The sequence below is a fragment of the Panthera onca genome, chromosome A2 (assembly GCF_046562875.1).
Source record: "Panthera onca isolate mPanOnc1 chromosome A2, mPanOnc1 haplotype 2, whole genome shotgun sequence".
Classification (NCBI taxonomy): Eukaryota; Metazoa; Chordata; class Mammalia; order Carnivora; family Felidae; genus Panthera; species Panthera onca.
This window is the reverse complement of record NC_138340.1, coordinates 27,521,638-27,549,221: the sequence shown is the minus strand read 5'-3', so window position 1 is coordinate 27,549,221 and position 27,584 is coordinate 27,521,638. Positions and strand designations below refer to the sequence as shown.

At 41.9% G+C, this 27,584-nt stretch overlaps 1 protein-coding gene across 10 annotated transcripts in view; it reads left to right on the top strand.

The window, feature by feature from the left end:
• FHIT (fragile histidine triad diadenosine triphosphatase) overlaps window positions 1-27,584 on the top strand; it is a 1,422,334-nt gene that overhangs the window by 1,369,152 nt on the left and 25,598 nt on the right. For all 10 annotated transcript variants that reach the window (XM_060633696.3, XM_060633695.3, XM_060633693.3 and 7 more), the window contains one exon: window positions 23,890-23,999. In XM_060633696.3, coding sequence (XP_060489679.1) covers window positions 23,890-23,991 — 102 coding nt within the window. In that variant the 3' untranslated portion in view covers window positions 23,992-23,999. The remainder of the gene's footprint in view (window positions 1-23,889; window positions 24,000-27,584) is intronic.

Below are 27,584 nucleotides of genomic sequence, written 5' to 3'. Positions count from 1 at the left end.
CCCAGTGCAAAGGGCCTGATGTGGACCACAATTGGAGACTGTAGCTGGAGAATGGTGGGTGTGGGAGAGATTAGAGCAAGATGGGGATAGAAGGGAGTTTGGATTTTATTCCATGTGTGATGGGATGACAGGGACCCAAGATTGTCAGTTATAGGGCTTAAGAATCTGAGCTCTAGAGAAAAGATGCCTGCAATTGTCTACCATTTCTGCTGCTTCCTGGGCCAGGTAACCTTTTTGTGCTACAGTTCTATCGTCTGTAATATAGAGGATGGTACTACACTCTACTGCACAGGGCTCTTGTGAAGATTAAATAAAATAATGTATGAAATGTGCTTCCATCAGTGCTGAGCATACAGTAAATGCTCAGTAAGTGTTTGCTCTAATTATTACTGGAGAGGATCACATGATCTGACTTACTGTTCAGTGATGCTGGACTCTAGAGGCTCAAGAGTAGAAACAAGAGTAGGAAGTGGTTGTGGTCATCTAGAGGAGAGATGGGCCTTTCTTTAAATCCCATGGAGTCCCACCTCTTTCCGTGACTTTTCCATGATAGACACCATTCTGTCTACCTTGTTCTTTGGCTGTCAGAGCCAGTCATACCCTTATTTTGCACCTAGCATGTGAAATGTCCTATATTGTTCTTCTCTCATATCTCTGTGACTAAGTCAGGACCCTCTCAAGAAATGTACCCCGTCTTTGGCCCTTCCATCGCATTCCTAATCAGCACATGATAGCGATAATGCATAGCCATCACCCCCAATGAAGAGAAAAACAATAGTCTGTGTCAGCATGTAGCATCAGGAACTTATGCAGACCACAGCACATTCCCTAGGACACGTCCAAGTTGTAGAACAGGAGAAACAGAAAAGCTGTGGGACTCCAGCCTGAGTGCCTTGAGAAGCCAGCCAAGAGGAAGGCTCACTCCCTGAGCTGGGAGTGAGGCAGAGGGAGTGGGGGCATAGGCAGGGATGGCGCCTCAGCAGGCATAGAGTTTTCAGGCTCATTTACATCCTGCGGATATGTGCAAAGAGCTGGACAGGCAATTCAAATTCATTTTTGAGGTCACAGCACCAAACTTGGGCTGTGTTAGCTCCCAGAGCCATTAATGGAGTAATGTGTTCACTCACTGTGAGTGGGAATCAAAAAGACTTTAATGGGGCTTCATTAGATCCATCTGTCCATCCATCACCACTTGACTCAAGAAACAGGAACACCCCTAACTAATTAGATTTATCCTAATCCCCTTTCTGCCTTGTCAGTCCTCCTCAGAGGCCATCTGTGGGTTTAGAGTTCAGACCCTTAAGAATTATGCTAATCAGTCTTTTTCTAATTTAAAATGTTCATCTGATGGCCATGATTTGAAACTTCTTGCTGTGACAAATGGGAATCCATTGTAAGATTTTGTGCTAATTTTAAACACCCTTATCCTCTGAAGTGCCACATAATGGACCATTTCTAAGAAAATAGTTAGGTGAAGATCATACAGTCTTGGAGCTGGACGGTTAGTAAGAAAACCAGAGTCAGCATTGGGGAGAATTTTAATTTTTTTTAATACGAGTAGGAGATGATTTGCTTTCATTTGTAGTCTCAAAAACGAAGGTGCCTGAATTATTAAGCATGGGAATGGATTGTATATTTTGGTGGTGCAGCCACTGGTGTGTAAAATGTAGGGGAGAACCAATTCACAGAGGTAGGTGCCTAGAGGGAAATTATTTAGGAGTAGATTTTCATACCCCTTGCATCCTCTGGAGCCTGTGGCCTGGTCATTAGAGGCTGGTATGGAATGTTAAGCAGACTTCTGTGCAGAGAGGTCATCCCACATTGCAGTGGTTTGAACCTGGCAGGAGAAAGGGCACTTTCTGACATAGCACAGTGACATTTCCCTTAGAACCTAAACACCCCAGGCCTTTAGTGGGATGAATACCAATCATCAGCTTTGGTATAAGGCAGTCAAAACGGAGCGCTCCATGGAAAGACTGATACTACATTAACTACTTGTTGAGTGACTAGCAGAGAGTCGTAACTGGGAATTATAACCCAGAGTGGCACTTCCCAAACTGAAACATGCCCATAAATCTCTTCGATCTTGTGAAAATAATTTTGATTCAATAGGTCTGGGATGGAGTTTAAGAATCTGCATTTCTAGCAAGCTTCTAGGTGACACTGACACTGCTGGTCTAGAGACCACATTTGGTGTAGCAGGGGAGGTTAAGAGTTTAGGGAGCAGGAAGAACCAGGTTCAAGTCCTGACCATTTACTGGTCAGGAAGCCTTAGGCAAATTACTTTCCCTCTGTACCTCTTTCATTCAACAAATATTTACTGACTTTCTACTTTTCACCAGAAACTGAGCTCAGTGAAATAGCTGAATCAAGATAGAAAATGTCCCTGCTCCCCTAGTTTTTTTAAAAAATTTTTTAATGTTTATTTTTGAAAGAGAGAGAGAGAGTGCGCTGGAGAAGGGGAGGGACAGAAAAAGGGACATATAGAATCTGAAGCAGCAGAATCTGAGCTGTCAGCACAGAGCCCGATGTGGGGCTCAAACCCAGGAACTGTGAGATCATGACCTGAGCCAAAGCTGGATGCTCAACTATCTGAGCCACCCAGGCGCCCCTTCCCTGGGATTTTTAATCTGGTGGGGCGACAGATAAGAAAAAAGGTAAAGCAAAAATGTGTAATTATGGCCTGTGATCATTGCTAGCAATGATAGCAATGGTGGTTAATGTTTCTTGAGAACCTAGTAGGTGCAAGGCTTTATAGAATTTCATATACATCAACTGATTTAACCTTTAAAGCTGCTCTATAACATAGCTATCCCTATCCTTGTTTTCAGATACAGATATTGAGGCACAGATGTGAAGTATCTTGCCCAACCTCTTGTACTGACTGGTGGTAGTGACATGATTTTGAGCCAGACCCTCTACCTCTGGAATCCATGCTCTTGACTAGGGTTGGCAAACTTTTCCTGTAAAGGGCCAGGTAGCAAATATTTTAGACTCTGTAAGCCATTCAGTTTTTGTTGCACCTACCTAATTCTGCCCTTGGAGCACAAAAGTTGTCACAGACAATATGTGAGGAGTAAGAATGGCTATATTCCAATAACAGTGCATTTACCACAGTGGCACTGGGCCCCATTCAACCAGTTGGCTATAGTTTACTGACACTGGTTCCTGATCATTATCCTCAACCAGGTTCTGAGATTTTAAGCAGTCCTGTACAATATAAATACAATGTCAGCTGCATGAGTACTGTTAAACCTTAGAGTAGCCATGTTTAAAAAAAAAGATAAAATGTAAAATTATTTTTTTAAGTTTATTTATTTTTGAGAGTGAGAGAGACAGAGCACGAGTAGGGGAGGGGCAGAGAGAGAGGCAGACACAATCTGAAGCAGGCTCCAGGCTCTGAAGTGATGGCACAGAGCCTAATGTGGGGCTCTCACTGACCATGAGATCATGACCTGAGCCAAACTCTGATGCTTAACCAAATGAGCCACCTAGGTGTCCACCCATAAAAAGATAAAATTTTAATGTATTTTAATTTAACCTGAAATATACAAAATATTATTTCAACAGGTAGCCAGTATAAAATAATTATTGAGGTATTTCACGTTCTTTTTTGTACTAAATCTTCCAAAGCTGGTGTGTATTTTACACGTATAGTAGATGTGAGCCCATACTAGCCATGTTTCAAGTGCCCGGTAGACACATGGAGCTAGTGGATGCTGAACTGGACAAGGCAGCTGTAAAGTGCTTAAACTCACCCAGGCTAGAGCCCAAGATTCTGTATTTATAAGAAGCCCCCAGATGATAGTCTTCAGTCTATACTCAGGGTAGGAAGGATGCAGACAGACACCATCTGAAGCAAATACACTATAATGGACCCGAGGGAGCAGGTGGATGTAGGGTAGGCTCTAAAAACTCTTTAAAGGTCTTTGCATTCAAACTGAAACCCAGAGAATGAATAATAATGAGAAGAACAGTGGGAGAAGATGCTCTACTCATGCTCTAGATGTTTTAGATAAAGTGCACTAAAACATGCAGGCATTTAGCATTGAACATTGATGTCAGTATGGTATCTTGGGTTTTTGTTATGATGTAAAGGCAGGGAGATATACAGCCTTTGGGGGCCTCTGCATGCAGTCTTCCCCCAGAAAAGAATAGATCCCCCTTCAGTGCTCCCACTGTTGCCCATATTTTCCTCACCACAGCACTTTCCATGCTTTCTGCAGGAGCCAGATTATTTTCCGTGTGGCCCACCAGGGTTGTGAGTTCTGAGAGGATAAGCCTGGAGCTTGGCCACTGCTCTGTCCCTAGCCTAAATATCAGCTATGCTTGGCAGTAAAGATGGGGCCTCTTACAGAATATTTGGAATTCCATCCAAGGTACATCTGGGCATGGACTCCTTGAAATCTTTACAGGTGGGAACTCTCCAACTAAAGATCAGAGGAGGGAAGTCTTTTGCTTGAATCAGGAAAGAAAGGGTATTGCACGGTGTGGCATGTGCTTAATGGTCACAGGCAGGTGAATCACAGGCTGAATGGCCTGCAGGTATGTTAAGAGGGGTCCATACAGTAAGTACCTGTGAATCTAACAGATTTTAGAAGGAACCTTGGCTCTCCACTCCATGGTTTCCAACTCGTGTCCCCCATGAGGCTGCTATCTCTCTTCACTGGTGCCTGCCTCGCCTCCACCCAGAGCTGAAATCAGTGTTCCAGGTGCTGGAAAAGCATAAAAGGAAAGGGCAGGTGCTATGCTCACAAAGAAGAACTACCTCACAGATCAGGCTGGCTCTACCAGTGGAGCTCAGGTCTGTTAATGGGCTTGAGATGCTAACTGGTTGTGGTCAGAATACTGAGCTCTTCTGGTGGTCTTACTGGAGAGCCTCCCAAAATCCGCTTCCACCCGAGCTCTGCTGTGTTCATAGAGGGCCAACTTGCCTTCTTGTCATAACAGTTTCAGACATCTGTATAGCATTGCCTAGTCTAGAGAGACAGTAGACAGTGGTCAAGAGGACTGGCGCAGACATCAGCTGCCTGTGTTTACATCCCAGCCCTGTGCCTACTTGTGCCAGTTCCCAGACCTCTCTGGACTTATCTTGCTCCTGTGTTAAATGGAGATATCAGTGCTATCCTCCTAGGGCAGTTGTGAGGATTAATGAATATGCATAAAGGGCATAAAAGAGTGTCTGAGCAAAACCAGTGTTCACTGTTACTATCAGAAATTGCCTTCACTTGCATTATCGCATATGGTCCTTCCAAAACCCTTCAGAAAAAGCAGGGCTGGCTATGGCATAATTTACATTAATAGAAGTGAAGAAAGTGAGAAAGAAGAAAGTGCTACACCTCAAGTTGAAGCCATTTAATAATTCACCTAACATTTACTTTATCCTTACTGGGTCAGGAGGCATGGATGTGCGAGGTGACTAAAGGTGACTGAAGCACAGTAGAGCTCCCCAGCAGTGGTGGAGATAGACGTATTACAGAAATACAAACCAAGGATTGAGGAGAGGAATTTTCCTGATCAAGGTGTGCAGTGGCACACTCCATGTTTTTGTAACATCATGACATTCCTGGGGTCCTTGGAGGCATAAGTATCCTTTGTGGGTTTTAAAGCTGGGACCCATGATCCCCCCAGGGAAGTTGTATGTACAGGTTATGTGTTTGTGTGCATGCATTTTTTTAGGGGAAGAACTCACAGCTTTGATCAGATTCTCAATGGTAAGAACTCCTGTTCTAGAGGAACTCTGATGTAATTTGTGAAAATTCCCAGTAGCAAGTAGCCCATGTTTTAAGTGTAACCTTGTACCTAGATACCTCAACATTACTGGTCTAGGAGAAAGGCGGTTCTCCTAAAGACTCTGCCTCAGTGTCTCTAAGACAGCCCTTTACTCTGTTCTTCCATGTAGGCATTACCAGTGATTTGCTGGTTGACCTTGAGCTAATTATTTCACTGCTCAGAGCCTGTATCTCCAGTACATGGGGGTGACAGCTTCTAGTTTGCAGATTCCTGGGAGGAGTTGGATGGTTTTACTGTCTTACACACACCAGATGTTACAGGCCCTCAGTGCATGTGAGGCTTCCTTCCTTTCCCTGGTGTCAAACTTTCTATTGGATCATGGCAGTAGATACTCTTGGAGAAGTGTCTTGTCTTCTTTTCACATTCCTATGCTTTCCTTCCTTAACTGAGTTTGCATTTCTTCCCAAGAATTATTCTTATTCCATGTCTTTGGCCTTTATTGGAGCAGGCTTATCTCTGGCTCTTTCCATCTGTTATGACATCTTGGGAAGACTTACTTGTCCTTTCCTCTCTGATTGTGTTGATTACATAGAGTGGCTATTTCATTGGTTGTTCTCCACTTAAGCCTTACATAATTGGCAACTGATACTTTGGCCTATTATTCTCTCATGTTACAGGTGGCAAGAGAACAAAATTGCACTATTGTGGTCCTTATGAGAAAAGATACTTTCTGTTTTGTTGCCCTCAGAAAGTAGGAAGCAGGGATTGCCAACATTTTTTTAAAGAAAAGCAGCTGTATATAAACTTGGAAACATGCACCACCTTATGCCAGCCATTTCCAAGATTTGTTGCATTGATCTCCCAACTCCTAGGCAGAAGCAGTGTGGCTGGCATGCAGGTAAGGTCAAGGGCATGAGCTTGGGAGTCAGAAAGGCCCCATTGTAGACTCCATCCTTGCCATGTGGCAGCTGTGTGGGCTTGGACACACCACATAGCTTTTCTGTGCCTGGGCATCTGTAAGATGGGGAGTAGTGTTATATGTACCGTATTAGTTCGCTAGGACTGTTATAGAAAACCAACACGAAGTAGGGGGCTGAAACACAGTGAAGCAACTGTGTTTTCTCACAGTCCTGGAGGCTGAAGTCTGAAATCAGCAGGGGTGTTTCCTTTCGAGGGCCCTGAGGGAGAATTTGTTTCATGACTCCCTCCTGGCTTGTGGGGGTCTGCTGGCAATCTCTGGCATTTCCTAGCTTGAACACCCATCACCCCAGTCTCTGCCTTCATGTTCATATGACATTCTTTCTGTGTGCATGGCTGTGTCCAAACTTCCCCATTGTATAAGGACACCAGTCTTACTGCACGAGTGCCTGCTCTAATGACTTTATTTCAACTTGATTCCCTCTGTAAAGACCCAAGGTTACATTGGGAATTACTGGGGTTTAGAGATTGAACAGATCTCTTGTGGGGTGGCACCGCTCAGTCCATAACACACACCTACCACAGAGGGTTGTTGGATGGTTAGATGAGATAAGCCACAAGAAGAGTTTAACTCAGTGCCTCGCACATAGCAATCCCTTAGTACATTGCTTATTATTCGTGTGGGAATTTCTCATGCCCTAATTTCTCACCTACAAGTCTTGGAGGTTTTCAGTTTCTTTTGCTTCTCCTTTTCTCTTATTTTTCATACACTAGAAGGCAAGTAAATGTAAAGAGAAAAGGCAAAGTATAGACCAGTCAAAACATGGAAGGTTACACCATTTGACCATCAGAACTTTTTATACTTTAATATTTCCTCAGCCTGAGCTTATATTAGTAAAAAAAAAAAAAAAAAAAAAAAAAAAAAAAAACAGATTTGTGTGTGTAAAAATACACTGAAATCTATTTTAGTCCAGCCTGTGTTAATTATTTGAGAAGCTTGTCTTAAATAGCAGAATGATTTTGTTTGATGGCAAACTTTGAAACCTAAATAATTATCAGATGGCCATTAAAAAACAAAATCAAAACTAACCCACTGTCTGAGAAAACATGTTATTGGAATCAAATAAGCTGGCGGCATAATCTGCAAATTCTGTGTGTACTGCTATGGTATCTGAAACATAATTATCAAGCTTAAGTTAATTAGACTAATGCTCAGAAAATCTGGCCTGGCAGCTTGTGGTAAGTAATTATATATACTGATTAAAAATGTAATACGCGGTGAGCAGAGGCAATGGAAACTCCATTTGAAACAGTGTGTGCACATGTACAATTAAGAAGCCATGTAGAAGAATGCCCACAATGCAAAAGAACTTGGTAGGAACCAACAGGCATCATGCCAAGTCTTCTTCAGGGTGAGGAACAGATGTTCCCCCTCATCCAATGGGAGATGGGCCGGCTCAGAAAGGGGATGTGGCCATGGGTACTCACTGACCACCCAGAGCTCAGAACTACCACCTCTGCTCTACCCTGTTCTTTCCATTTCTCTCAAGCTTCTCCTTCAAAGGATGATTAGCTGTGAGACAACTGAGGTCAGCTTCCTTGGTGATTTTCCAGGCTCTGAAACAAGGAAATTGTCATTCATTCTGAGTCACAAATAAAGGTAGGATGCTTCCCTCTGTGCAGGCATAAACATACCTTTCATTTGCCCTTCTCCTTGCTCTTTGGCTTTCTTTCATTATTTTTGAAAAAGGGGAAAAGACACAACTGGAGATCCATGAGCAAAGACTAAGGACCCCCAACATTTGGCCATCTTCTTGGGTTCATCATAAGTTTATTGTATCATAAAATTTTTGATTAAGTAACTAGAGTTGAATTTCAGATTGATGAGGATTACAGAGAAATCCTGTTTTGTTGTGTATCACTCTTACAGTGTGTCTGTGTGCCTGCATTAGTAGTGCCATATGGTTGAAAGAACACAATCAAACCCTTCTCTGAGGACTGAGGATGGATACAACTGTGCATCCTTTTGAGTATCTGTTATGGTTGGTTGATTTGGGTAAGAAGTATTTAGTGAACACCTACTATGTAACTAATTCTAGTCTTTTAAGGTCTTCACTAAAGTTATTAGATTGAACTATGTGATGTTGTTTTGAAGGCTAAGGGAAGATTGAGTGTTACTAATAGGCATGGTTTTGCCCTCATAGAACCTATAATTTAGTGGGGAATATATTTTCAACACAATACATGCCCTGAAATGGACCACATGAAAGGGTCACCTGGCCCAGTCTTGGGAAAGGAAGGGAATAAATGTATTCCTTGCAGAGAATAGTATGTGTGGAAGACTGGTGGTAAAACAAGACAGGCTGTTGAAAGAACCACTCCTACTTAAATAAGATAGGCACAGATGGTGCAAAGGATTGAGAGATCGGGTGAAATGGTAAATAGGAGCCTATCGTGCCAAGAAAGTCATGCCAAAGGCCAATAACTCAGGACCAGAGCATTTGATAGCAAAGGAAGGGAGACTGCCCTGGCCCACTACCTAGAATTTAATTTATACTTTTTAAATAAGAGAGGCCCCAATATATGGTTCTCTTGCTGGGATGTTCCAATTCAGAATCTAGGTGCAGGGCATGCCTATTATATTTCATTGAGGCTCCTTTTTAGTAGGGAAACATGCCAAGGCTTTCGATCTAAGACTTCAGAAAAGTCTCACACAACTCAATCTCCCCATCTTTGTTTCATTTTCTGTAAAATGGGAACAACAGTATTATGCCTCTACCCCAAAATTGATCCAATGAGATTCTGTGTGCAGAAATGCTTTAATTTAGACATCAGAACTTGGTTTCCATTGTTTAGCAGATGTTGGATGTTGTTCTATGAGAGAGGGCATGCAGGTTAAGGGAGCAAGCCCTAGAGTCCGAGCCACCCGTGAGCCATAGGGTCACATCTCTGATCTTAACTTCCTCACCTGAAAATGAAGAAGGCAGCACCAGGGCTATTCAATGAGGCTTAAATGAGATCATCTCTGTACCAACACTTGGTACCTGGCACTTAGTGCATGCTCAGTAAAAATCCATTAATAATAACAATATAATTATGCCTCATTATTTTTGGCCTCCCTTCCTTTGATGCTTTCACTTCCCTAGAGCAGAAGGTCCTTGGCATTGGATCAAAAGCCTCTTTCCTTTGGCCAGGGGTCCATTTTCCACAGAGCACTATTTGTTCCTTGTGATTTAGCTGCCATTTGGCTGTAGGATTAAGTCCTGAATCTGACTCCCTTTTTAAGTAGGTGATCTCTCTTTCTACCCAGGGCCCAAATAACCACTTGCAAAGTGAAAAAACAGTCAATCATTGTGTGGGGGGTGGGGGTGGGGGGTGTTGACTGGTTGATTTGCTTCTGGAATGCCAAAAATTTGGTTTGCCTGATTTAATTTTTTTTTTTATTTTGGCATCTGGAAGACATAGTCTGAGTAACCATTTAGGAACACTCACAGATCTTGGACTGATAACTTGGTTACTAGGCTTCAATCTAAAGTCAATGAACTGAGTCAGTTATTGCCAAAATCAAAAATTAAAGAGGGAGAGGAGAAAAATTACTTAGAAGTTAATGGCTTTTTTCAATGTCTCATCTATGTTTCCTACCTTAATAGCAATCAGCATATTGTTTGTGGGAAACAGAAACAGAGGAGGTAGGGCTGCAAAGTCCTTAGAATACAGTCTCCGGGGGCGCCTGGGTGGCTCAGTCGGTTAAGCGTCCGACTTCGGCTCAGGTCACGATCTCACAGTCCGTGAGTTCGAGCCCCACATCGGGCTCTGGGCTGATGGCTCAGAGCCTGGAGCCTGCTTCGGATTCTGTGTCTCCCTCTCTCTCTGCCCCTCCCCCGTTCATGCTCTGTCTCTCTCTGTCTCAAAAATAAATAAATGTTAAAAAAAAAAAAATTAAAAAAAAAAAAAAAAAAAAAAAAAAAAAAAAAAAGAATACAGTCTCGGTCTGAGAATCAGCATAAAGAAAAGGACTAAAAGAGATTATGAAATGTAGAAAGCATGTGAAATTTATATTACCGCTGCAGACATGTTTATTAAAATCCAGGCGAGTATTACTTTTGCTTCGGAAATAGGACATAAGAGGAAATTTATGGAGAGGAGAATGTTTGGATGACTATCTCACAGACATAAAGCTCTTAAGGCAGAGCAGTTTTAATTAAGAACAGCATCCTGTGTGAAGTGTTATACCCAAAATAGATCCTAGGGGGGATTCAGTGAAGGGATACATCAATTTCAGACATCTGGAATCCAATTAATAACTTCAGTGCTCTTACATAGCAAATGCTACTATGTTGTAATTTTCACGGAGGTTCTCCGAATGGAAGCTGGATTTCCACAGGGAGGGAAATTGCAGTCATCCTATGTTGTAAAATCTATGTTGCCTAAGGATAGCCATGTTTGTTTTCATTCATGGCCTGTTTTGCTGTAGTTATGCTTAGTGACTAATTGAGTATCCACAAGCCCATCATTCAAGACAAGAAGCTACCATTTTGACACTATCCTACACCTACACCATGATGATGGGCCCACAGCCCACCCTTTCACTTAAACCATCATATGGAATCTCATGGTCCCATTGCTTTCACTTGTTTTTAAATAGTTTTAGGCATCCCTATGCATTTTGTAAAAGGATAGATTTTTGAGTTGCTTTTTAACTTTATAAAAAAGCATCATGTAGCATATTACCTTTTATTTTTCCTTCATCATATGTTAAGATTTGGCCATACGGGCTAATTGTCTCTGTCAAACAGTCATTTTGATCACTGTAATATTTCATTATATGACTATATCTGTTTATTCATCTACTTTCTGAAGAATATTGATCACTTCCAGGTTCTTGCTGTTTTAATTAGAGCCACTTTGAACATTCTCATGTACAGGAGAAAACTTTCTCCCAGGTGTATACCTGGATATAATATTGCTGAGTCACAGGGTATTGTGAATGTCCACTTTAGGCAATCATGCCAAACTATTTTCCAAAGAAGATGCTCCAATATATCCTCTCACCTGAGGTCCGTAGTCTCTCTGGACCACAGAATTGACAGATTCAGGTGTAGCTCAAATTCATCAGCATTTGAAGGTGATATTTGTATGTGAACTTGTGCTGTGTATCCGAAGAAGCTAAGATGTATATGTAGAGGTTGGGGAAGAGAGAGTCAGACTCAGGGTGAAGACAAATGGTCTCTTGGCACAGCTGGTCAGCTAGGGTCCCACTGTCTCAGGGAGGGGTAAGATTTCAAGCCAGGGTACCAGTGCCCTTTGGATTGTTTGGACTGGAGAATTTTAAATATTGGTTTCAGACCCTGATTCTAGAACAAGAATTTTTCAAATACTTGTTTCTTTGACTTTAAATAGATACCAGAAATTTTAAGAAGCACTTTCAAGCATTTTGATCTTTTATCCTTTTTTTAAAGGTTGCTTTTTAGCAACCAAACTCCTTTAAACCCCTAAGCAGCACTGAGATGAGATTAATTAAAATATTAGGACTCTTAAAAGATTTTTATGGGTTGTTTATTCTTGAAGTTATAACTCCCAACAATGACATTTTAAAATCAAGCTATACACACACACACACTCAAATATGTGTGTGTGTGTGTGTGTGTGTATGAATCAAGCCTGGATTTTCATATATATAGTTATATTTACTGATATGCCATTTATGTAAATCCCAGGCTTGGCCCTTTCTACAGTGCCTCTTGAACATCTTAGTAGTAAATAAATGAGAGGTTAGATTCAGGAAGCTGAAAAAGGTGAAAGGATCTCTTTTCTAGTCTGATGCTTCAAAATAGTCACAAGCCTGGCATTGCATTTTAGGTGTTCACTGTAGTGAAGCTGTATGTGTATGTTTGCAGTTGCCTTACATCTGTTTTCTGTGCTGATTTCTGGATTATGGTCACTTATAGGGTATATAAAATGAGCAGTTGAGCCTATAACAAGGAAATTTCAGTTTCTTTCAAGTATTCTGGTTTTTGGTTTTGTTTTGTTTTAAAAGGCATTTGAAATCCTCTGTGACAAAGATCTGCTGTCACGCATGGTAAACTTAGCGTTTCAGCTGCATCCAAGGCTTTATATCTTCATTAAAGAAGGTATTTAAATGAAATAGAGAGAGGCATTGGGGAAAGGTTGGCTCCTAATTTATTTGTGCAACTCGAAACAGCCCAGCTTTGAAGGACATTGGAACAGTTCCATCAGAAGTGAATGGGTTTGTGAGTAACAGCATGTTACATTCAATGGGTGTGTAGCAGGGGGTGTGGTTTTGTAACCAAAGGCAGAACAATTATCTTGTAAAAGGAAGAAATTCATGAGCAATCTAGGGAGTGGTGAGTACCCTTAGAATATAGATTTTATGTTAGTCATTTGTCATCTGCCAACATGTGAGTCCTGGTGCAAGGCACCTGGCCAGATGGTGTTGCGTAGCTCTTTTAGCTCCACCAAACATACGGTGAATATTCGGAAAGATGCTTGTGAGGTCACCCTGTGTCCTCACTGCTCCTCGGTGGTAACCACTTATGCAAAAAGTTTGCCACTCGTTTGCTTTTCTGTGGAAAATGTCCTATCAGGATGGCCTGGTATTAAGGAGAGGTAGAGGCCCAGGAAGCAAAACTCAAGCCCCAAAGTGGCATTACGTTATCTTACAAGCAAGGCTGGGCCCAGCTGTTCCAGCTGGCCTCTCCTCCCTCAGCCCTTGGAGTCTAAACTTACCACATCTTCACTTGATTCATATTCTTCTGAGACCAACAAAAAGTAGATGCTCCACAAAGATGATGTGACTGAATCATCCCATTCCTCTCTCTTCTAGTACTTGTGCCTCTGCTACTAGAAGGAAGGGGATTTGCCTGCCTCTTTGGGTACTTCCTCATTCTGCTCCCATCACTGACCTTCGGCCAGTTCACAGACCATGTGGATACCTCTGCCCTTCCTCTGGGTATGAGTACTTGCTGAACCCTCTCAGCCTCCTTGTCACCTCCTCAGAGCAGCCTTCCCTGGCTGCATTGTCTGATGTACTTCTCTTATTCTCTGGAATGGTAGTAATCGATTTGATTTGAATAGTTGCCAATTGCCTGCCTTTTCTCCTCAAATGTAAGCCTCCTGAGGGCAATAAACCTTGTCCAGCTTGCTCACCATTGCACAGTGTAATACCATGTGGCAGACATATTACTACTATTTGTTGAATAATTGAATTTTGAGTTCTGTAAAGAAATAAGCTTCCAATGCTTGGGTCACCTGGATTGTGCAACCCCCAGCCAACAGCTCACTTAGTTCAGCATCTCCAAATGGGTTTTATTTTGAGGGTTTAGTTGTTGCTGCTTGGATTGTGGTGAGCAGGATTCTGAGGCCATATCTACAATAGGGTGTGCCTGGTGGTGTGCTTCTTACAATACAGATGCCCCACTCTCCTCGAGGAGAGCTCTCTTGTCTGGGCTGTGTTTCTAAAGGTTCTGTAATGGGCCTTTGGAAGAAGAATCTACACTGTAGCAGGAGCAAATATGGCAACATTCAGGAGATTCAAAAGAAATGAGAAACTGGCCCCTTGCCTTTTCTCTTTCCTCATTCTGAGTACCACAAGTTGACATCACTCTAGGAATAAAGGAGAACACTCTTGCTCAAACACCGGTATCCAAGACATGGGGTGGGAGGAGGGGAGTAGGGAAGGCCTGTGGAATATGGCTGGTGAGGAAATTGGTTTTTGAGTTAACATTTCCTTTTCTGAAGTTTGCTTCATCATGAAACTCCCTTTCAGAAGCAGTTTCATTTCATTTCTCAGTGAGTGCATTTCTAAAACAGGAGGCCTGAGGAAATCAGACTGGTAGAAATCTCTAGTCCCTGTTGCTTCACCAATTTCCTACACATTAAAAAGCCAGTAAAACTCAGCTACGATGGAGCCTGGGGTGAGGTGACAGAGATCAGTGATTATTTACTGAAAACTTGCCTGAGATGCAGTTGTCCCCTCAGAGGAGGCTGCCCAGCCTGATCTCAGCTGGGAGGTAGATCTCTGTTTGCAACTTGTTTTCTTCTCTGTGCTGCTCTATCATCCCTGCTTTCAAAAATGTTAACCAAAGAAAAGTTGTCAAGAATTTACAGAGTGGATCCAATGAGTGTACTAGGAGCCTATAGACCATATTGATCCAGACAACTACTGTTCCTCAGTAGCATGTGATGTTGGTTGAGTGATTTAAGTGCCTTGGAGACTCAGATGTTTCATCTGGAAAATGGGAATGTTGAACTTGTGCAGCCACTAAGTTGGGAGGGAAAGCACCTTTAACATATGCTTCTTGACTACATACTGGGTGTCAGACCCAGCAACCATTAAGGATACACCAATGGATGTTACTGTAATTTGGTGATTTCTACCATACACATGAGAACTGGACAGAAGACTTTCTATCAAATTAACTATTATTGAGGGATTATAATGGGAATACCAAGGACTGCTGGGTTAGCACAGTTGATTGCTCTACCCAGCCCAGGTAATCACTATTGCCATCATGGGATTTTCATCTGAAATGATTGGCCCGATTGTTAGGTGGGATCACGCTCATCCCTTATAAACATGAGGCTCATGTGGTAAACTATGAAGAAAATTTTAGCTGTAAAATTTAATCCTAAAATTAATTCAGGTTTGTATTTTACTCTATGCTGATGATTCTCGAATGTAGTGACTCCCATATCAACACCCCCGCAGCCCTTCACGGTCCAGTCCCTGAGCCCTGTTCCTCACCTGCCCTGATGCCATGTTGTAAGAAAGTTCTAAATGGTGGCAGGCCAGGAGGCAGCATGGCAGATCCAGGAAGCCCCGTCTAGGTTTACCTTTCTCAAAGATTGTGCCTCTGACAGGAAGTGACTACTTTGTTATTTTCATTGAAATCAACTGCATAAGACCAGGAGCAGAAACCTCCCTTTGCTGAATTGCTCCTAACAAGCTTCTAATGGAAAACTACAAATTATAATGTCTAGCCAATTAAAGCAATTTTATGATGGCAGCCATGTACTCCACCAAACCTGAATTACCCACCCTGGTTTGTACAGGTTTTACAGGGTTCATGGGATACTCTGAGGACCATTCACAGTACAGTCAATTGAGTAATAGCTGGTCCAAATTGTGATGCTGGCAAAGTCTCATTTGCTGCTTTGGCAATCGGCTTGACAATGTGATACTTTAATGTATAATTGGATAAGCAATTGGGTTCTGTTATAGTACAGTGGTTTGGCATAATTATTTTCCAGTGCTGTGATTTTCTAGTTAATAAATACTTTTGGGGGTTACAAATTCTTAAACATCAACACTCTATACTCCTTGAAAGTAGGATACCATTAATTAATACAAGAGCTTATTTCAGCATTTTGGCCTCATTGGCAGTACTAAAAATTTTTTTTGCTTTAACTCAAGCAAGTTAGGCTTAAGTCAAAGCTTAGACAACTAATCAAATGATAAATGCTTTGTGCATTAACTGGATTTCTCTCCATAAAGGGCAATGATTTGGACTTTGGAAACTTCACAGTGAACAGAGGGAACCAGAGGCCACTTGGTTGCACTTAGAAGTCTCACAATCTAGCCATTAGTTCAGGGCTCCAGCTCACACAGAGATTCAGAAGGGAGGCAGTCGCAGTGCCTGAGTGGCTCAAAGGGTTACATGTCAACTCTTGATTTCATCTCAGGTCTGATTTTAGGGTGGTGGGATCAAGCCCCTTGTCGTGCTCTATGCTAAGCTTGGTGGAGACTGCTTAAGATCCTCTCTCCCTCTCTCTCTACCCCCACCACTCTGTGTGCATTAGCTCTCTCTCAAAAAAAAAAAGGGTGGGGGGAGGCAGTTAACATATTTTTGCACAAAGAAATATTTGCAGAACCTCAGGGTTCTATGAAAGAAGTAGCTACCAATGGTTGGCAGTACAGACTTATTGCTTTGCATCAAATGAAAGCAAGAGGCGATTCATTAGGACACCAAGAGAGGCCAAAGTGGGTGACTAACTGCTCAATAACCAGCACCGAGAGAAACGGTATTTAGTGTTTGGGGAGGAAACTTGTGCTCAAAGGATGCTGGCTGTGTGTATGTGACGGAGTGAGACAACATCCAGAATTATGAAATATCACTCAAGTCAATCTAAATGGTCCAGGAAATCTTAGGGAGTTTGGGAAGCAGGTAACTGAAGAGAGTCACATACTGGGCAGTACAGGAGTGATTTTCATACTGGTTCAGAGCAGCCTTGAGCAGGGGAGCCAGCATCCAAGCGTGCTTTACATAAAGTGCCTGGCAGGAAGTTGTCAAAGAAAGATCTGCCTGAAGGGAGGCATGGAGACCCTCTCACTAACTGCACACACTGTAGCTAAGTCACCAGCACACTGGATTATGGGGCAGCTGAGCTCGCCTCCAGCCTGACAGGCCCCCTTCTGGTCCAGTCTATGCCTGCCCAGCTCCCATGATTTCTGGTCCAGCTGCTGCAGTAGTGGTCTCTAATTCATTCTCCAGCCAGGCCACTCAATGAAAAATTATTCTAAGCTTTTAATTTCCCTTTAATTTCTTCTTCTGCACCAAAAATAAAATTCCCATTTCTCAGCCATCCCCACAGGCTGCAAATTATCTGCCATGTCCCTTACTTTTCTAGTCAGTGACTCAACCAAGATCCCTTTTCCCTCGATGCTGTGCACTTCCGTTCCCTCTGCATGAAATACCCTTTTTCCCTGCTCTCGATTCATGGCTTTCTAGACATTGTTAGCATCTCAGCTTCTCCATCATTTCTTCAGTGAGGCCTTTCCCCCCACGACCCCTCCCCCACCATTCTACCATCCCCACACATCACAATGCATTGGTTGCTCTTCAGAGCTCTTATCATTTTAAACTATTTTGACTTTCAATGTCTGTCCAAAAAGAAAAAAAAATTCTGAAGCCTCCTTTGATTCAGCCCAATAGAAACAACTACATCCACATCCTAGAAGGCCCATGCTGTAGCCTCATACTTGCAGTGACTTTCCTCACCTCAGCTATACTTCCCACCTCTGGACCATCTTTCAAGGTTAATGCTGTGCTTAATCCTCTATTTCTGACATTGTTTTACTTCATCTATTTTCTCACTCGACTCTTTACCTTAAATAAATTTAGTTTAAAAGGAAATTTGAGATGACATCATAAATGGGAGATAACCCTCAAAATCAATATGATGTAAACAAAACAATCTTATTACATTCTAGCTAGAGTCTGGATGGCTCCTCTCTTTCTGCTAGAGGTCATGCTGGTACCATAGTAAGGACATGCTAGTACTAAGACTTTTGATTAATCAGATTGAAAAGGGAGTAACTTTCTCTTAGCAGGATTCAAAGCTGTTTGTGGCTTTGAATCATAGACTGGAGGCCATCTTCTGGGCCAATGAGATACCTTTCCCATCTTTTTTTTTTTTTTAATGTTTATTTATTTTTGAGAGAAAGATAGTGGCGGGGAGGGGCTTGGAGAGCAGGAGATAGAGAATCTGAAGCAGTCTCCACACCGTCAGCACAAAGCCCGATGCAGGTCTCGAACCCATGAACTATGAGATCATGACCTGAGCCGAAGTCAGATGCTCAACTGACTGAGCCACCCAGGCACCCCATGTTTTCCCCATCTTTAAACAATGGAATGTTAAGGCTTCTCGAAATGGCAACTAAATTTCAGTTCTCTGACAACTCTGAGAGAAGGTCAGGCTTATGAGGAAAGCTAAGTCAGAACTCCTCAGGAAAGAGGGGTGCCAGCAGTTGAGGAAGCTAGCCATGGCAGGAGTTGCAGTAGAGCTGGCATGCACCTCATGTGTTTGCTAAAGCCATTCCCACTGCCCAGAAATCACATGCTTTAAGCCCAGTGGAAATCCTGATTTTTTAAGTCAACCAAAGGCCCCACCTAGCAAGAATTACTCTGTTCCTCAGATATTCTGAGAACACTGTGATGGAACTTCTAGCCCAGTTCTTATACCAGACTGACTTATATTACATATGTATAAATCTGTCTGCCCTTTGAGGTGGTGAGACCCCAGGAGGCACAGATTGTGGCTTATTCATTTTGACAGTTCCCATAATGCCTAGAACAGTGCCTGGAATATATCATGTGCTCAACAAAGGCTTGTTGGCTATATTGAAAATAGAGGCAGAGAATTAGTTCTAAAAGAAAATTATGGATTTACTTCCATGTTCATTGATATTATTTCCTTTTCAAGACTATACAAACACCTGTCTGAATAGAACCATCAACCCGTAAGAAATAGTTTAAGCTTCCTGCTCTTTATGTTGTTTTAGAAAATAACAATGAAATATATTAACGTACTCTATAACAACACTCAAGTTTATATTCAGCACTTGCTTCTTTAAGAAGTGGTATTAAATTGTTTCCCCCCACCTTCCCCAGCCTTTGAAGACAACTTGGCATTTTATTACAGGTTAGTTCCAAATCCTGAAAAACATTTAAATTATTGTGAATCATTCTTCCTACTGTATTCCATTACAGAGCTATAAAAAAGTCAATAGCCAAGGCAGTTTGAGCATTACATCAGAGAATTGATCTTTACCTCGCATACCTTGTGATAGCACGCTCAATGCCCAGGAAGGAGCAGAATGTCAAAATTGACACATATCACTACTTCAGTCAGAAATCCTGTTAACACTACCTTCTCCAAAATCATTTCAGGCAGATAAAGTGAAATGACTGCAGATACATTTTTTTTATCTCTTTTCAAACTTATATGGAAATAGAATGCTCTTCCAAGAGCCATCACAGACTTTACTCTGTTGAGTGAATAAAGATTTTTTGGCTCAAATTTTTTTGCAAACTTTCTAACTCTGGTGAGCACTTTCCCCTAAAGAACCAAGTGCCTGTGAAAACAGTGTCAACTGTTCAACAGTTTCACTGTTGCCTAGAGAGGAGGTAAGGAATGTGCTGTGGTGTTGAGCACTGTCATGGCCATTTAACTTGTGTGATATGATTACCAGGAGGAAAGACGGAGCACTGTAGTGCATTGAACCCCAGACACCGTCAACAGGAAGAAGCACCGTTCCTTCATGTACGACTAACAAAGAAAAACACTGCCAATTAAATTATGACACACCGTCGATTGTGGAGCACACTTTGATTTCAGAGATGTGAAAATGTGGAAAAGTGTGCGCCTGAGAACCACTGAGCTGTGAGGTTTAAAGAGTACTCCTCATTTCATCCAATACTAAGCCTTAGAGTGAACAATATGCTAGTTTTGATTTTGGTCTTCCTTTGGACAGCCTGTGTCTTTTCCTGGATTCATAGCAAGGCACGTGTGGGAACAACCCAAATGTGAACCAAGAACTTTCAGTGTTTTGGTTTTTCTTTTTCAAAGGGGGTCCCCCAGGCTGAGTTACCAGATAAAATATAAGGAGAAGCCCAGTTAAGTTTGAATTTTAGATAAATAAGTAATACTTTTTAGTAAGAATATGTCCCAAATATCACATGAGACATACAGGACACTCAGTTAATTTGATTTAGTATTTTTATTTGCTAACTCTGGCAGCCCTGATTTCAGGGTAATTTTGACTGCATTTGATCATTACCACATGCTTTTATTCTAAGACCTTGACCTTGACCTGTGAGGAGCCTCCATTGATACCTTTTTTACTCTTAACAACCTGGAGAGTTAGGGATTATTATAGGTCATTTTAAAGCTGCAGGAGCTAAATTTTCTCCTCAGACTTCAGTGCCTCACTAGAGTCGTTGGTTTGGGCCATACGAATTCTGACCATAGCTCTTAATCCTTTTAGTGTATTTAAGGTCCAAAAAAGACACACATCATTGGGGAACCATGAAGATAGGAAAGGCAAGTTTACTCCTGGACAAAACCTCTCTGTCCCCACTGTGATGGGGATGGTGTATCCAGCCTGATAGTAGTAATAATAGCAGCAGCAAACACTAAGTACCACTTATTACTACTAAGTGCCAAGTACATCTACTCAAAACTCTTACTGCTCCCTTTTTACAGTGGGGGGAAACTTAGGCACAAAGAGGTTAAGGAGCTTGCCCTCTCATTGTCAAAGTCTGAGCCTAACCTTATCTTCTTGGAGAGATGTTGCTAGATGTTCCTTAGATAAGCCCTTCTCCCCCGTCACTCTGTATCATAGCACTCTGTTTCTTTACCAAGTTGAAACTCAAAAGCCTTTCAAAGCAGGTCAGGCCCTCCCAGCAGCAGCACTCCCATTTGGAAATGCCTCCTCCTTATTTGTAATAAATCATTTGGTGCCTATTCTCCCTACCTGGGTACCCTTCATATGGGCAGCAAAAGGGTCTGTTCCATTTGTAAATCCCCCCCCGCCACCATTTATAATTAACCATTTGGTGCCTATTCTGAGTATCCCATAATGACAATAAATGGGTCTGTTTCAGTGTTCTAGTGCCAGGGCCAGCCCTTAGCATTGTGGGGACAGAATAAATACCATGTGCATTAGTAAGCAGTCAGCGCCTTTCCCTGTGGACAGCCTAAATTAATCTGGAAGGTTCATCTGAAGTTCTCCCCTCCCCCAATAAAGCTTCCTTCTGGCATGTAGTGCCTTCTGCATAAACCACTGTTTGAGGTCACTAGAGCTTACCTCTCCCAGCCTGCAATGGCTTGCAGCCGCCAGGTTCCTGGGTTGCCTCAGGAAGGAAGAAATGTACCCCAAACTACACCACGTTTAATTTCTAAGTCACCTGGGTGCCTCTTTGAAGACGCAGGTCTTGCTTATCAGGATCATTCCTGGACTCCCTATTTCTGTAGAGAAGAAAAGCAGTTGTAGGACAGGGTTTGCAAACAACAGCCTCTCTTCTATTGACAGGGTGACAAACAATGGTCTTAAAGGGAAATGTATTATTACTCTATGTGCATGGGCTCTATCTATACACATACACATTTCTCCCAAATGCCTTGCTTCTCAAGGAGTAAGTGCACCTCAGAATTAACTGAGAAGTTTGAAAAAGTCCCCAAACCCAGGCTGTCCCCAAACAAATTAAATCAGAATCCCTGGGTGGACCCAAGCAATAGTGTTTTTTAAAGTTCCCCAGGTGAATCCAGTGGGCAGCCAGCACTACTGTTCTAAAGAAAGCCACATTTTTCCATCTGGGGCTTTTAGGAGGGAAACCTCTCAGTTTTAAAAACCATATACAGCAGAGCTTTGCAAATATGATTAGTTTTTGTTTTATTTATTTCTCTACCTCGCATAAACAACTTCGAAGTGTGGGCACAACGTTGCCATCTGTAAGGCATATGACAATAACAGACGGTCTCCTAATAACCAGGGAGGCATTAACGTTCACAGGCTCTAAATTATTTGGATTCATCTGGTATGATCTGTGGTGATGAAGCCACTTAATGCTGGGTTTCTGTGTCTTTTCAATGGCAGCACCAGAAGTGGGAAGGCCATATTTTCTGGGCTGTATATATTGTTCTTTGTCATCCTATTGAATTGTTACAAGATGGATTTATAACAGACCTAAAGCTAGTATCAAAATGAAAATTAGTTCTTGAGTAGAAAAATAGCAATCCTGTTTGACTCGCCTGTAGCGATGGTGTTCTATCTGCCTCTGCGAGGAGGGAAATGACTTCTTAATGTGGTTTTCTTCCACTAAGGAGAATTAAATGTATGTGGCAAAATGTAAAACCAGAGTGCTGGCAGCCAAATTCTGAACAGAAGATCCATGACCCTCATCAACATATTTGTGGCCCAGTTATATGCTAATGAACCTCATTTAGACTCAAACTTACCCCAAGTGGAAATATAGCTCAGCTGGAGAGCCTGGGTATCATTCCTTCACTGGTTTGCTTTGTGTGTCAAAGTTTGCTCAGAAATACTGGGGAAATTTCTCCATCTGCTCCAAGGGGCCACGTTGGGGGGAATGGGGTCTCTCTGGGTTAGATTTACAGTGATTTTGGCCCAAGATAGCAAACTCCACTATGTTAGTGGGGAGACTTTTTGCTGAGGCAGCAAGATGCTTTCCAAAGGACTGCCTTTTGGCTGGGGAGGGGACTGTGCCTGGTGGGTGGAACTGGCCACTCAGGTGGCAGGCAGCTCCTCTAGGATAGATAAAAAGGCAAAAATTGTTGGGAATAACTCAGCCACTGCCTAGCTGGCTGATCTTTGACAAGCAAATGAACTTCCTCAGAGCTCAATTTCTTCCTTGGTAAAGATGGAGCTAAGCGGTGCCTGCCTTGTGTAGGGATTATGTTCAGATTAAATGAAATGGTGCAGGATGAAATAATACACATCAAAGAAACTACCGGTTCATATCATAAATACTGGCCATCATTGGTACTGTTAAAACATTTAACTCAAACGACTTACAAAATACTACACTGCACATCCTGTGAATTTATACCTTCAGCATTTTACAATGGATAAAGCCACACACAGGAATAACAAATTTAGTTAATAAAACTGAACTGCAATAGGAGATTAAGGGGGAAAATTGAGCTCTTCTAATGAAGAGCTCTGAGAACATCCTCTCTCTGGTAGAATGGAAATTTTATTTACTCTATATGCAAATCTGAGACATATACAAGATGTTTTTAAAAATAAATATGTGTATTTGAAGAGGATTTTTAAATGATTTAATTGACTTAGATCGATTGTTAATTTCTTGATGTTTTCTAATTTTTTTTAACTGTTTGCCTGCTAAAGCCTCTTTTAATGGATATGCTCTTATTTCTTACTCAGTACTCATGGCTCTTGTACTGTTATCACAGATTTGCTTGGGCTATTTTGCTTCACTGAACAAAACTGCCCCGAGCTCATATAAGAGAGACTAAGCCAAAGAGAATAGTAGGGAAACCATAGGCCACTTTAGGAGAATGATCATGGGTAGGTGTAAAACAGTTTCTTCATTGAATGGTGAGTAAAATACATGAATGATGCCAGCCAAGCATAAGATCAGAGAGTACTGGGGATTACTGTAAATGGGAGGAAGCTCCCCAGTCTGTGACCTCCCACTTACAGCCTCCAGCAGACAAGACAAGGCATCGAACAGGCCACAGCATAGCCTGATCTGGTTATGTTATCACCAAAGCCGGAAATGTGGACACTTACATGACACCTCCCCATTTTCAAATTTTGGCAACCAATACAATTAAAGGACATACACCTTTCAGCCTCTGATTTGCAAATTCTGTTTAGCCATCTGCACAACACTTGTTCAGAGATCCCAAGGACCCATTATTAATAAGCCTATTCCATTGTTTTCTCCAAAGCTCCAGAAACATGACAAAGAGGAAGAGGACTCCCCAACCTTGTGGAGATCTGAGGAGGAAATGGCATCAGAAGCTGCAGCACTAAGGGTCTACTTTCAGTGACTTTGCAGGTAAAGACTGTGCTTTCATCATCACTCACAGCTTCCATGGGGCCTTGGAAGGAGACTCCCTGCCCAGGATGGGGACACATAAAAATAGGTACAGAGGAATTCAAAAGATATAAAAGCCTGAGGGGAAAAAAACCCTGACCCTTGAGGCAGGGATTCCTACCTCTGGGTTTCCTCTTCCTCCCTGCCTCCATGTCACCTTCTACATAACTATCAGCTCACTTCCTTCCAGCCACCTTCCCCTAGCCCACCTGGGTCACCATCCTGCCCTTCTCCAGTTCAATCCTGCCAGGCAGCCCAAGATCTTTTGTAATGCATACCTGATCCTTTAAAAAGTTAATACCCACTGAGAGCTCTAGTCTCAGATTTCTACATAGGCTGGAAGGGGTTTGTGAGCCAGCTGACTCACTATCTTCTGACCAGATCAGTCTTTCTTCCACTTGGGCCTCTTCTCTTCAGCTGCTATTTGGTAAATTGCTTTTGTAAATTCCCTTTAGTTTTGGCTGCTGGGAAGCTCAAGGCCACAGGGAAAGGGCAGACGTGATAGAATTATCTCTTTGTATTAATGATGTTGAACTGTTGAGAGATGACAGATTTAAGATTCTGGTGGAAAGCTGTAGCCAGTTTCCTTTTTTAAAATGCATATCTGCACCAAATATTTATAGAATATCCAGGAGCTTATGGATCTTCTGAAATGTACTAATAAATGGGGTTGCCATGAAATATTGGGGCATCCCTAGACTAAAAAATACCACCTATATTTTATCTGTCAACCCTGCAAAAACAAAACAAAACAAACAAAACTCCTTCCATGGTCCTCAGATAAAGTGTCTCTCTCCTAAATAGTTTTTTTCCTTTTAGGAATTATCTGCTTCATCTGGTCTTGTGTTTATACTATAAGCTGTTGAAGTAGATCAGACACAAATTAAAAACACAATTAGTGAATACTGGTAGCAACAGAATTATATAAAATTATATCCACTGCTTAGTGGTCATGATTTTTAGGTAGAAAATATGTTCATTGTATTCCATTTTCCCTTTGAAATAGGAGTCTTTTATAGTTAGTTTTTAGTATTTGTGCATTTCTTGGGCATTCTTTCCCCTGCCTCCTTTTTAAAGTATTCCAATTACTTGAAGACCAAGTATCAACTATGTCTCCCCCATTATTGTTCATGCATGTCCTAGTGCTCAGGCACTTGCATTCTAGAACACTTATTGCATTGGAGAATGAAACTGGAGAATGTCATTGGCTTGTCAGCTACATTCCATTCAATTGCCTGAAGGGATATAGTGTAGTGCTAGCAAAAGCTGTCTTTGATCATTTATTTCTAAACTTTTCTACTGTTCACCTTCTCATTTCTTCCTTCTTCCCTTCTTCCTTCCCTCCTTCCTCTGGATCAAGCCAGTCTACCTAAGAACACAGACCCATAGGCATGGCTGCAGATCTCCTTCTGTTCCTCTTCTGAAAGCCAGTGTGTCATTGTGGGATGTCCCATTCAAATGGGGTTGCTGTTCTTCAGACTCAACTTACTAAGCTGATCTTTTCTTTTTTTCTTCCAGTTTCTTATGTAATAGGGACTTCCAGATCAAGGCAAGAAAGCTCTAGACTTTTCCTGAGGCTTGCTGAATTGTAGGACTCTGTGTTAGAATGCATTTTCTAGACATTTTAAGAGGATTTAAACTCACTACCCAAGTTTCCTGTATGCTTTGCTTCACCAGTTTTTGCTTCTGTCATGCCTTGAGGCCTAACATCTCCTGTCTTCTGGGTGAATCAACTTGCCTTGGAAGTCTTGCCAGAAAGACATTCATCCCAGCTTGCTGTACAAACTATTGCCACAATGCCTGTGGGTTTTTTAAATTAATTAGCATTAATATCTCTCTTTAAAGGCCTTTGGTTACAGACCAAACAAATCACCTTCAGTTTTCTCAGCCATCAGAGGTAGGAACAGAGAAAAGGAGCGATGATGATGTGGGTTGCCAAATAGCTCAACTAGTAACTTGGAGGCTAGGGACTTAAGCATAGGGTCCTAAGGTTTCACCAAGAGCACCATCATCTCCTGCAGTATAAAGGGATAATATATATTTCCCCTTAGAGGCAAAGGTTTGATACCCACTCTCCTTCCTTTTCAAAATGCATCTGCATACCAAATGTTTATGTAATGTTAAGGGATTCATAGAACTTCTGAAATTTCATTAATAAATAGGGCTGTCATGCAATATTTGAATATACCTAGACCTAAAAAAATTATTCATTGTTTATGTGAAATTCAGATAAGCTTGACCTCTCCAAGGTTTCCCCATTACACCCTCAGCAGCAAGTCGGTCTTAGGCAGAGCCAGTATGGAGACACTCATGTTGCTCACCTGGAAAGACTGCGCAATTCAAAACATGCACAAAGGCAGGTAGGCTAGGGTTCAGCCCTGGAAAGGATAATAATAGCCAACATTTCCAAGTTTCTAAGATACAGGTTCTATTATCCCATCTTGCAGATAATAAGAAAACTGAATCTCAATGATGTTAAGTGTTATTACAAGGTAAATAGTTCCAAGTGACAGAGTTGAGATAGAACCCAGACACTCAAACCCCAAAGACCATTCTCTTAGTCTCTGGACTGCCTATCTTGCTAAAAGAGCTCACTTTCCCAGACAACACGGCCCCTGCATTCCAACTCTCCTTGCTTGCAAGTTTTTCCAGACTGAACTAATTCTTATCTAGGCACCTGTCCTCTTCACTCCACCATGTGACCAAGTACCTAAGTAATATGACCTTGGGCAAATACAGTGTTTCCCAAATCTCTCTTATTCCTATGTCATCATGCCTTTCTCTCTCTCTTTCTCTCTCTCTCTGTACCAGGGTATTGTTTACTCATTATTTACCTGATTCACTTTTAAACGTTCTATGTTAACGTCAATGAAAAACAAGTATTATTTGCAATTAGAAATTAAGAATAAAAATAAATATGAAAGAAAAACAATGCTGATGAATTCCAGCTTGGCATAGTTGCTTGCCTATAGACATTGGGAGTGAGATTCATTCTCTCCTTGCTAAAAAGAGAGGCTAGCCATTGTTACAGAGGCATTCCATTCCAGCACTGAACAAAGACTCTCTATTTGACTTATTTAAAAGGATTAAAAGGGAATAATTTATTAATAGTGAGATTCAGTGAAGATCATCTAAAATTATCATAAACAGACAAATGATACCTGTCTTTGGAAGACAGCAATGGAGGTCAGAATTCAAACCCAGAGCAAGCTGACTCCAGACCTGTAGCAATCCCCCTAAGTTAGTGCTCCCCATGTCTCTCACCAGGTATGTGGAGAAGATAAGGCACCTGGGGGGAACCAGAGTCAGCTTCCCTAGGGATAAGAGCCCAGTCTCTTGTACTTGGCTGGAGGACACTGGGCAGCAAGCCCCACATCATGCCCTACTGCTCCTGACAGGCATGCTTAGTCTCTAGGCTGATGGGATCTATCTGAAATCACTGCTTCTCCTGGGAGACCAACTCCTAGGGCTTGGCCTTCACACTGTGTTTGCCATTAGTCTATCTTAAAAACCAGTGTGCAAACCTGTACCCAGAGATGCCCAATA